At 39.9% G+C, this 12142-nt stretch overlaps 1 protein-coding gene across 4 annotated transcripts in view; it reads left to right on the top strand.

Moving 5' to 3' along the window:
• RAB26 (RAB26, member RAS oncogene family) overlaps window positions 1-11964 on the top strand; it is a 716049-nt gene extending 704085 nt beyond the window's left edge. For all 4 annotated transcript variants that reach the window (XM_069209743.1, XM_069209744.1, XM_069209746.1 and 1 more), the window contains exon 9: window positions 4390-11964. In XM_069209743.1, coding sequence (XP_069065844.1) covers window positions 4390-4492 — 103 coding nt within the window. In that variant the 3' untranslated portion in view covers window positions 4493-11964. The remainder of the gene's footprint in view (window positions 1-4389) is intronic.
• Window positions 11965-12142: the final 178 nt, after the last annotated feature.

Here is a 12142-nt window from a genome sequence, read left to right as displayed (position 1 = left end):
CGAAATACACTAAAGTTAATACTTGCTATTTAAAAGGTGTATTTTATATGTATATGTAGTTCTAAATATAGCAGGAAGAGCTCTCTACCTCTGATATATAGAACTATGAATAGAAGAAAATAGGGACACAGGCATCACCAGAGGAAAAGGCAGCACATCTGACGAACATAGATACAAGAACACTCAAACAAAGCCCACACTTTGTCTCTGTCCTTTTCCCCTTGTACTGCGAGACATTGTAGAGCCAGACACCAGCTGCAGTTTGTGCTGTATGTCATTATGTGGGCACATGTTTGGGGTATGCAATCTATTATTTGTGTTCAAGTGCACAGGTAAATTAATGGTAGATTAACAATTTACGTATTTGTAATTTTCTATCTGTGTACATGTTTACATTTTTGACGTGTATAGTTGCCTACATAAAAAGACTATATTTTCATTTGTTCTTTTTTTATTTGTATAATGTAATGGATATGTGTGATTGCAGCGTGTACATTTATAGGAACATTGTTTACATTAAGTTTATTTTTTAGGTTGTAATTCTTTTTTTTTTTAAATGTTAATGATATAAGTCTACAGTTATGACTATTTTTACATGGATCTTATTTTCTATTTAAGGTATTTTTATTTTTACATTTGCACAATTTGACATATAGATGTTTGCAAAGCTGAAAGTGACTATTTTTTCTTGTATTTGTTTATTTCCTTTTTTAGTGGTTGGTCTTTGTACTGGTCATGTTAGACCCGCCTCTATTGATTTGTATGTGATTGCAAATATGATGTGTTTGCTTTTGTATGTTCTCCCATTTTGTAGTACATATTTGCCATTTTCCAGTCACTCCCTATTGCCACTCCCATGCTTCCACCTAAAACATAGTCCTACTTGTGAAATCCTTCGCGCTCGTACAGAGAACTCTGCACATCAGGTTCATGGTAGGTTTTTGTGGACATCTCCTCATGCACATTTGTGATTTGCATTTATGAGTATGTGAAGTACTACCACTTTATCTATTCATAATTGCTTTTTTTTGAACCAGGCCCAAATTAGCTCTTTATCCCAGTGGCATTAGATTTCTCCAAGCTGTCTTTACTTCCCATCTGATTTTCTTAGTCCTTCTTGGTCACACATTTACAGACTTTGTCATTTCTGTCATGGGAGAGACTATCTCCTGTGTACAATATGTATTTCAACCTTCACGGTCCCTTTCACAAACATTGTACTATGTGTAGTGACTTTTTTAAGCCCAGCTGCCTCTATCGGATCTGTATAGAAAAATAATGTTTATATGTCTGTAACAGCATATGAAATATTTGAGCTTCTTAGATATATTTTGGAAGTACCCTTCACTTGATGGCAGCCCTCTGGCCTCAATGGCATAGATTCTAGTGCATAAGTAAAAGGGTGAGGCCATTTCAGAACGCCAACGGGTCAGCCTATAAATAATAAACCTATATAAATATTCCTCAGACCACAGACAAAATTAAATACCTCCATGGGAAGCATACGCTAGTCATGGTCCCTGTCCAGAACTGTGCTTCTATTTTTGATTTTTGGCGAGCAAACCTATTACATTCATGAAATAAAACCTGCTGCAGAAGTACAATTATACAGGATGCTCTTCATCGAAGCATCTCCAGGGGCTGGGAAGTCAGTTTCCTTCAGTTCTTATGAGGTCTTGAACAAGCTCAACATCTCTAATGGGACGTCTCTGTCCTGGGCTGGCAGGTTACTCTAAAGTAGAAGTCTGGGTCTGAAAATCTAAGCACGATGGCAGGGAGAACTTTATTTTTTATATTTCCTGGAGTACCTCCAGAAATGGCCGTGTGAGACACTGTTACTATGCTCAAATACGGGTACCAGCATTTGATGTCATAGAAGAATGACTCAATAAGTTTCATATTTGCAGGCGTTTGTCTAGGCAAGTTATCTAGCCCTTTAGGGTGTTGCACTCAGTAACCACTGATCAGCTTTAACAAGGTTTGCAAACGTTTTTGTGAAGAAAAAAAACAATGACTATGGCCATACACAACGTTAAGATGGTGTGTGCATCGTTGTCAAAACTTTGAAAAGACAGGGAGAAAAATGTTGAGGAGGATAAGGTTTTTAGAAGCAGACCAGCCTCGTTCTAACAACAACTTAGAGGCTGAATTCTCCTGGCAGACTCTAGAAACTGTAATTTTGCATTCCGAACAGAACTACTTCTCTGGGTTTACAGAGATACATTTTCCCACACACATTGACCATAAAAAGAACCAGAAGTCTATAACATATGAATGAAACTTTGTAAAGGTACAAAGATCTGAGTAAAAGCCTTGAAAAGTAGGGGCACAGGGACCTTATGAACACATCAAGTACTTTGGCGTCCACGCACTCTTAATCTTGGACACCATTTGTTATTTGCAATTTAAAAAAAACACAAATAATGAATGGTTGTGCTTTGGGTGTCATGAAGAACCATAACTAGAAGTTATTCAGAAAGCCAGAAAATATGGACTTGTCAAATGCAAGAGTTAAAGTGCAGTTAGCTGCATTGTCCCACACCTGGGGCAGGGAAGGTGGGCTCTTGGGATTTCCTTTCTTTGGGATTTTGCAGCAGGACTAAAAGATTTGGGTAATAGAGTACCACCATATACAACATTGCCTAAAGTAGCTGAATATCGACTCTTTTGATTAGATTCACAAATTCAATAAAAGATATCACACTAAGTCGTTTTTTCAATGTATTCTTTATAATGCTTTTTTGTTGTACTTTCAGTGCAGAGTGTCTTGCCTGTATGGCGTCGTGCTCCTTATCCAATGTCTTGCAGGCATATGGATTTAATTACAAAGTAAAATACGGAATGAACATTGGCTCTGATGATGCCTCCATTGAGGAATTGTTTCACTGGGACCTAAATTCTTGTCAATGTCGCTTGACAATAATATACTCGCTGCATGTCCAGAAAACAATTTTATCTTAGTCTTTTGTTACCATTGCCTGTAGACTGTGCCTTGTCTTCCCATCTCCTGTATTCCTTCCCCTAAATACATCTCTCACCATTTCCCCCATGCCTCCCTCCCCCAGCCTCCCTCCCTCCCAGCAACTACTGGATATTTAAGGCCATCTATCCTTGGCGCAAAGTCAGCCCATCTGTTCTTCACTGATATATGGTGCATTGGTCTTCCCCCAATCACTCGTGTGTTTCGTAGGATGGTGTGCCACTCAGCTGCTTTTAAAGGATGCATTTAATTTTTAATAGTATTGGTATGAAGTGACCCTTACCACACTGGCAGCAGAGCACTTTACATTCGAAATACAATTGATAACATAATTTTCCACCATGGTAGTCTTTTTTTTTTTTTATACTCTAAATTATATCACTGAGAAGAATTACAGAAGAATTAGCACATTTCTGATCCTTACAATTCAAGGACCTTTTAGTCAGTCAAAGGAAGATAGACTAATCCTTAGAACACATCATGAGTTTCTCCCTTGGATTGCTTAAATTGTTCATGTCAATCAAACCATTCGGAAACCAGCAATCCTTCGAAATCCACAGTAACTCACAGAAGGATTCTTACACACACAAGATGCCCGAGAGACAGTTAATTTCCACTTGGAAAGACCAAGAATCATCAGAAAGACTTAACACGTTTCATTGCTTAGCGGCAGCAGAATACCGGGAATGGCCATCACATACCAGGATAGAGTATAAAATGCATGCAAGTGGGTTGCATGCTAACCAACAGGATACTTTCGGACTATGCAATATTGTGTGCAATGTTTGGGCTTCAGGCTAGATAGCCAGTTCAAGATACCTCTGTTGTCAATTTGACAAACAAGCTTCTGTTCTGAGCCTAGCCGCTACATGGCAGAATACGCGCAGTATGTGCATCTTAAAAATGACATGTCCCAAAAGAATTGTTACAGGTGAGTAACTTTTTTCTTCCATTCACTTGTCCTTCGAACTCAGGGCTGGCACTTCCATAAGGTGAGATATGACAGCAGCCCTAGGGTGTTATCTAGTGACAATGCCCTCCCTGTTGATTTATATTCCATTCCTTCCCTTATTGTGTGCATGAAGAAACATAGGTCTTTGCGCACTAGCTCCCCTAAGTTTGCAAGTTAGCATGATGGTTTTCATGTTGCAGCACCAGGACACCAATTTTCAAGTGCTTTGAACAACCTATAACATAGAAAATTACTTCAGACATCCTCAGATACTAGATATGTTAATTATTTAATGTCCATTGTTTGTGCCCCAGAAGCCAAGGAAGACCCTTGCACCATTCCTGTCCCTTTTGTAGTGATGGTTTTGAAACCTTGGTGGGGATTTGAAACACAGCCATGTTTCAATAAATGTAATGTGCCACTATGGTGATTGCTTGATTTTGTCTCCTTTTGCCAGAGAGCTGAAGCATCGCTCAATGAAGTTGCCCAATGAGCCTAAATTTAAACTCCATGACTATGTGAAGAAGGAAGTCAAAGGCTCCAGCTGTTGCCGATCCTAGTACCGGGAGCACCGCTGACCCACGTGCAGAGACTCGTGACTGCCATCGCCACGCACCGTGCAGGAATATTTCCCCCCACCGTGCATGTCCCTTCTTTGGTGTCTGTCTTCTTTGTCAAGGTTTGCAACGAGACACGATGAACAAGAGGACATCAGGGCTTCTATAGTGTTTGGAGGTTGGATCCAGTCCACGCGTGATTTAACACCAGCTCGGAATTTGCTGAATCCCATGCAGAGCACACGACTCACAACTTTTTTGCTTTTCATACAATGTAAATGACATTCATATCAACAATGGGTTCTGATTTTGGGCTTTTGAGCCAGCTAATGTCTGAGTTTTTTATTTTAAATTGAAGTTTTGTGTAGTACTGTAGTTGGCGTGTTTCCATGTTCCAGGATTGTTGTTTAAGAATCTTTAGTAAGACTTCAGCAGGTTGGACCTTTGCAGAAGCCAATAATATTATCATCAGACCCACTTACTGTTCACTACTCATCACATAGTGGGGACTGGTTCTCAATATGATGGACCACGACTTAAGGAATGTTGTGTCCTATCAGATGGAGTCTCAAATCATCTGCATGTTGACGGCATTACCTTCCAATGTCTGGGATGTAGTCTAAGCGCAGTAATTGGGATCATCGTTCATTATATCACAACCATGCTGGCCATCACTGAGGCAAGCTTGTGAGTTAGGTTGACGCTAGCAAAGGTGATCACACTCAAAAAAATAATCAAAGGAGAGATCACATGGTTTATTTTTTCATAATGTTTTCAGATTTCTGCATTTTGATTTTTCACTTCAACATGAATTATTTTTATTGTGTATAGAAATTTACACATTTCCAAGTGCCCATAGAAGTGCACTGTGGAAGAGCGAGATAGGTCAGAGATGTAGTATTAAGTCAATGAATACTTCTAACAGGTGGTTAATTTTTCCAGCCTCTCGCTTGTCAGCTGTGGGTAGGAGAGAATATTGCTACCCCGGCAGCAGTTTACAATATAGAAAGCACATCAGAATATCACTAGTTGCATTGCATCATGGGTTTTGGGAGCAGGCATGAAACAAGATGGCGGCCTCCATGCCACCTATAAATGCAGACTGCAGGGGCTCCTTTTTAAGTGTATGGCACTCCCAATTGTAATTAAGTTTAAGAACAAAACTGAGTATAAGAAGTCCATTCATTTTATTACATGTTCAGGACTGCCCACTGCAAACATTAATATGGTATTTAAACAAATAAAAGCTCTCCCCTTTGTGCACTGCAAATTTACACATGTGAAACATTTCCCCAACGTTCAATTCAGAATTTCCAAATATTGCAAAAACTACAAATTGGCTAAGAAGATAAGTACCACAGCAGATACGGGCTTTTCAGTCGAGAACGAATCACCGTGAATGGTCCGTGAGCGAACCAGACCACCAATAGTATTGAGTTTCTTATTTTGTGTTCCAATTTCAATCCAGATGCTTGAAAAGATGGTCAATAATAGGACCACCCTCTTTACAGGGAGAAAGATAACCAGGCAGGTTTAGAACCTTTACACTGAGGATACTATGCGCTTTGTAAATATTTAGTAGATCGCTTCTTTGGGTTGTATGGAGTTCATTGGTGTTACCAGCACCTTCCAGTGACTCTTGACAGTCACTGGTGCTCCTGATAGTTTATCATCGAACAAAGGTACAACTCTAACTAGATACTGATCCCACACCTATGGGTGACAGTCTCCAAAAATAACTTTCTAGGCAGTCTGATAATTAACGAGGACAAGACAAAAAAATGGACTCATTCCATCTTTTAAACTTAGCCATAGACCGGTCATCACAGCTATCTTGGGATAGACGTATTCTCTTTAACCATAAGTGGGATGCCCATGTTGGTGCTGCGATTGTATTTGGCCATTTGTGTCCTACAGAAGCTTACTATTGTATCTGAGCTTGAAAATCAGACTGTAGAGTGATAGCGAAAAGCTTTCCTTGACAAGAATGACCAAAATGTGTAACCGTGTGCCAATAGTTGATCCAGTCTAGCCAACAGTTGGTATCAATGTTCTAATTATATTTGATGTTTATCTTTAAGGAAAGCGGTGTGCACCACTCTAGATTTACACATTTTTGCGAATTCTAACCATGAAGAGCACATGGAAATGTATAAAAGTCATATTTTCCAAGCCTAGCTTCAGACTTCATTCTGCACAGTTCTGACAATCCACAGGAGGGTGCAAAGTGGGAAGGGCCAAAAGCACTTTTTCCACCTTCCCATGCGAGAAAGACGCTTACACCTGCCTTATAAAGGAGTAGGGTTACATTAGGTTTACATTACAACAACATGTTTCTGAATACTCCCAAAAGTTCAACTTTGTGTAAGTCTACTGTGTTCCGACTAGCACAGTGCTTGAAGCCAATGACAATTCTTTACCCAACCTCGATGAGCCCCATACTTTTATCCATAGAAAATTTGCTACTCTGTGAGATTTTGGGCCTTTCACATACTATACCGATGCTTCAAAAATGTCTGATTCTGTGACTCAACATGTCAAATTTTATATGGGAAATAGCTTTTAGTGCACAAAAAACCTTTATCAATTGGACCCCTTTAAAGGTGCCAAACTTTTTACCTGGGGCATTATCATTATGGGGAAAGCACCTCTTTTTTTGTGTAAAGTGTCTAAAGTTCAAGCGTAGCTCAGAATTGCTCTGCATAAATGCACAAACATTAACAAGTCAGAAATAATTAGCAGGAATTGCATCTCTGTGTTTCCAATTTGTGCTGTCAAAGTTCATGTATTAACTCCGAGCATTGCTTTACATGGAAATATGGAAGGGCATGTACTCTCTAATTAGAGTCGGTTTGCGCCTGAGAAGTGCTGGTACGCTCCATTTAAATGTATTGCAGCAATGCTGAGAAGTGCAGGTTCTCTCCCTTTCAGATGAAAGAAGTGCAGGTTCTCTCCCTTTCAGGTGAAAGAAGTGCAGGTTCTCTCCCTTTCAGGTGAAAGAAGTGCAGGTTCTCTCCCTTTCAGATGAAAGAAGTGCAGGTTCTCTCCCTTTCAGATGAAAGAAGTGCAGGTTCTCTCCCTTTCAGGTGAAAGAAGTGCAGGTTCTCTCCCTTTCAGATGAAAGAAGTGCAGGTTCTCTCCCTTTCAGGTGAAAGAAGAGCAGGTTCTCTCCCTTTCAGGTGAAAGAAGTGCAGGTTCTCTCCCTTTCAGATGAAAGAAGTGCAGGTTCTCTCCCTTTCAGATGAAAGAAGTGCAGGTTCTCTCCCTTTCAGGTGAAAGAAGTGCAGGTTCTCTCCCTTTCAGGTGAAAGAAGTGCAGGGTCTCAGTACCTGCACATTTACAGCCCTGACTTGGAGACATTCTGAATTACATGTTTGAACTTTGGACACCTTGCACTCAAAACACAAAATGTGCTCGGCCCATCGTGATGAGGTTCAAGGCCTCAAGGACATGCTGCAAAAAGAGAAGTTATGTGTCCTTGTCAAAACTTATTTAAGGGCCACACTCAAGAATTTTTGGGCCTAGGTGGAAGCAAGTAATATTGTGAACGAGGAGAAATAAGCTGACATTATTCTAAATTGTAGTACTTGTCATTTGGGAATAATGTATAATTTGCTGCGTTTCTTGAATGTATAATAATGTATGTGACTGTTCTATAAAGCTGTTGTTTTTGTATTTCGTAACAAAGAATGAAATCAGTCTTAAGAATTTATGAAGGCTGTATATTGTTGTTCTACCAAAAAAGTGTGCACTTTGTAAGGTATTTTACAATGCAATCTATCTGTGTTTAAAGGTGATCTTCCATGAATTGGTGTAACTTCTGTTTTGAGACATGGAGGCTTGTGCATCAGCAATGCCCTGTCTCCTCCCCCCACTGAGCTCAGAAACCTTCGTACATTACATTTTGTATGAAATGATGGATGTACAAAAGGTTGTTTCCACTCATAAAGCATGCACTGCAAACACTGGCAGGCTTTGCAAGAGGAAAGAATGAAAATGCAATATACCATAGTGCATTGTGGTTTGCAGCTGTTCGTGCACCTCACAAGGCATGCACTGCAAGTCCTTGTGAAATATTAGGCAAAGGTGGCACCGCAGAGAATTCCCCTGCAACTCACAAGAATTGGAGCATTGAATGATTCCATAATACCCATGTCCCCAGGTCAGTTGGTAACTGCTGGCAAAGTGGGATCTGTCTCTGAGGGAGGGGCAGCATCCTCTGGGCAAAAAGAGCCACAGAGGGTGCAGACTTTAGTCTTGTGTACCCAACGCCACCACCCATTTTATCCCTTTTGCATCCTGAAACCCGTATAACTTTAAGGATCAAGACCGGCATTGCCAAACCATTGCAAAACTGAGTGCAGAGAAAATTCTCTTCTGTCCCTTGCAGGACTCCATCTCCGCCTTTGCACGTGTGACCGGGATTCACAGAATGAATCCTGCTTCATGAATTACTGATCAGGCAACATGTACGTGAATCCTTCTGAGTGGCATCTTTGTGGATTACCAATTTGATACATTAGAACTGTGTAGCTTATTGATTTACGTTGATAATGACACAACGAGGGGTCACACACTCAGTGCAGGCCGGGCCGGGCAGGGGCTAGGGTAACAGCACCCGGCTCTGTACCAACTGGGAATGGTTAATGCCCACAGCCAGAGGGCACTAGGTGTACAGGTGTAGGCACCTTAAGGGCAATTGCCAAATCATCTTATAAAATACAAATATCTTCTCACAAAATCCTTCTAATAAGGAAAGTTTTGGTTCTTTACTAAAATAAGTTATTAATCAATGAATTACAACAATCCTTAAAAATTCTGTGGGGAAAATAAACATTTTAAATGGTGTTATTAGAATGATCCAAAATTTACAAAAACAATGAAAATTATGTGTTTATGGTTAGTTACACAATAATTCTGTTCCCCAGTGTTGTGCTTTTGACCTCACACCTGGCATCACAGATAATGTCATCATTGGCTTCAACAAAAATCAAACATGTCTTCATCAACTGCATTACATAATGAAATAACAGAGACCACAAACAATTGTATTTTTTTCAAAAGTTAACTAAGAATACACTTTTCTGTACCCAGAGTTTCTGAGGACTTCTATGTATTGACGATGGACTAGCACCACTTTTAGGAACACCATACTTTTGAAAGACTGACTGCTGGCTGCAGCCTTGCATCTGCCTTTTGGGTCGGCGAGGGTAGCTATTACTTGTGAGTGTAATTGCCACAGACTTACTTCCCTGTATAGTAACAGTGAGGACATCTAGTTGTGCACAATGGTACTTCAGTCTCACATCTGCCTTTTTTTTTTTAGGAGATCTGGGACTCGCAAGTATATCTGTAGCAGCCTTTCTTTTTTAAAGGACATCTATTTGCCATCATTGGTACTGTAGACCTATTCTCCTTAAAATCTCCTAGTATAATTCTTGGGTGAAACCTCTGCCTATTTCTTTCTATGTAATTTCAGTGAGAGCATCTAGATGTTGATTTCTGTGATGTCATCAGTAGTGAAATTTGTGAAGTCACAAGGAATGCTGTATCGTCATGCAGCTGGAGAATGTAGTTGTTTCTTCTTACAGTTCAGATCATAACCATAATAATCCTTCAAGTGAAGATTTTCAGGCAATTATCTTGTTTTTATTGCACTGATTAGCAACTGATCTTAGGAGGCAACCTTCTCTTCCCTTAAAGAAGCTTAATTTTATTTTGAATATTTATGTAAACTTACTGTATATATTGTCTAATATTAAAAATAATGTTAATTAAGGGGTTAAAAATACAAAACATATGATTCTCAGTGTTTTTCACATATTTTACTGAAACAATGTCTGTGACCCCTCTTTGACTTTTTTGTAACCCACAATGAAGTGCTTAGAAGGTAGTAAGACACTTTGGGGTATGCAAGTAAAGTTAGATATTGATGGACAAGGTATTCTCATCGTTTTCACTGTAAGCTCCTCTGATTCTGTGTAGTCAACAATCTTTTTGTTTTTAAGTTCTAGATTTAGCTAAACATTCCACTCTGATAAAATATGATGCACAGACTGTGGGAGGACAGGCAACATTGGGTTACAATTGGGTTATGACCATGAACATTATTTCCCATGATGTGTTATATGTTCATCTTCACACCTAAAGAGAGAGGGGGAGGTTAATGGGCCACCTCACGTCCTCCGGGTCACAAATCACTTATCACATAAAGTATGGTAGCGCAATTTACATTAGATAAGGAAAGTGGTGAACTTAAGTGCTGTAAATAAAGTTTGTTTCTGAGTGTTTTCATGCAGATTTTCCACATCCTACAAATTCTTTCTGATTCCATCGTTTGCCATCTTCAAGATGAGTCGAGAATGTGAGATGTAGGGCTCTGTGATAGTGCCTGAGCCATTACTCAGAGTGAAGTAGTGAAAATCAATAAAGAGTGGAAGCATTCTTCTTTTGTAAATAGGGCACTGGATATGGATGTGGAAAGATCTGCTTACTCTTGTCAAAGTGAATATGTTTACCCATGACAAAGTGGGGTCAGCTTACCAATGTGAAAGGGAATCTGCTTACCCATGTTAAATGGGAATCTGCTTACCTGAGTCAAAGGGGGATCAGCTTACCAGTGTGAATGGAATTGGCTTACCCACATCAAAGGGAATCTGCTTACCTGAATCAAAAAGGGATCAGCTTACCAGTGTCAAAGGAAATCTACTTACCCATATCAATGGGAATCTGCATACACAAGTAAAAACAGGATCACCTTATCCATGTCAAAGGGGATTTGCTTTGCTGTGTGAATGGGGGTATCTCTTTACCTGTGCTGTGTCAATGGGGATCTGCTTACCCATGTCCAATGAGATCTGTTTACTGTCTGAAAGAGAATTAGCTTACCCACGTCAAAGGGGGGTAGCTTACCTGTGTCAGAGGGTATCTACTTACACGTGTCCTAGGAGGTCTGCTTACCCATGTCAAATGGAATCAGCCTACCTGTGTCAAAGGAAGATCAGCTTACCCATGTCAAAGAGGAATCTGCTTACCCATGTTCAAAGGGATCAGTGTTTGGTTGTCAGCAGTGTTATTCGGGAATCTACTCTGCTAAACCATATGGGGGCCAACTTTAACCAAAAATCCGATTTAAAGTGCTGTTGTATATTACACCTTAAAAGATCATAGTTAAGTGAAACAAGCTCTAGGTAGTGCTTCAGTTTCAAGGACTTCCACAGCTGATCACTTTCACCTGAGCCTTTTGCATGCCTGGTCAGATTGTGTGGCTGATCCTGTACAGGCAGTGGCCAGGACTGCAGCCAGTAACTGCTCTGTCTTTCTCTTGAGAATAACTTGACCTGCTTCAAAGGCCATAAGCACATGTAAATTTGCCTGCTGCTGAGTTTTTGTGATGCCATAGGTTTGTAACATTTCATGAAAATTGCTGTTTGTAACTTACTTTCATCACTTGCCCAAATAAATGTATTTTCCAAGTTGTTGGTGTTTTTGCAAGATGTAAAGAACAGTCAATACATGTCTGCGAGCGTTGAGCAAAAACAGTGCCCATAAGGGTGTAACAACTTGCGCATCTAAGCAGAAAACAATAAACAAGCCTGAAGGTCACGTGAGTGGTACTCCCCATCCTCCATGTAAAGTCTTATTAATAAAAAT

Source organism: Pleurodeles waltl, chromosome 10, assembly GCF_031143425.1.
Source record: "Pleurodeles waltl isolate 20211129_DDA chromosome 10, aPleWal1.hap1.20221129, whole genome shotgun sequence".
Lineage (NCBI taxonomy): Eukaryota > Metazoa > Chordata > Amphibia > Caudata > Salamandridae > Pleurodeles > Pleurodeles waltl.
This window is presented reverse-complemented; position numbering and strand designations above follow the sequence as displayed.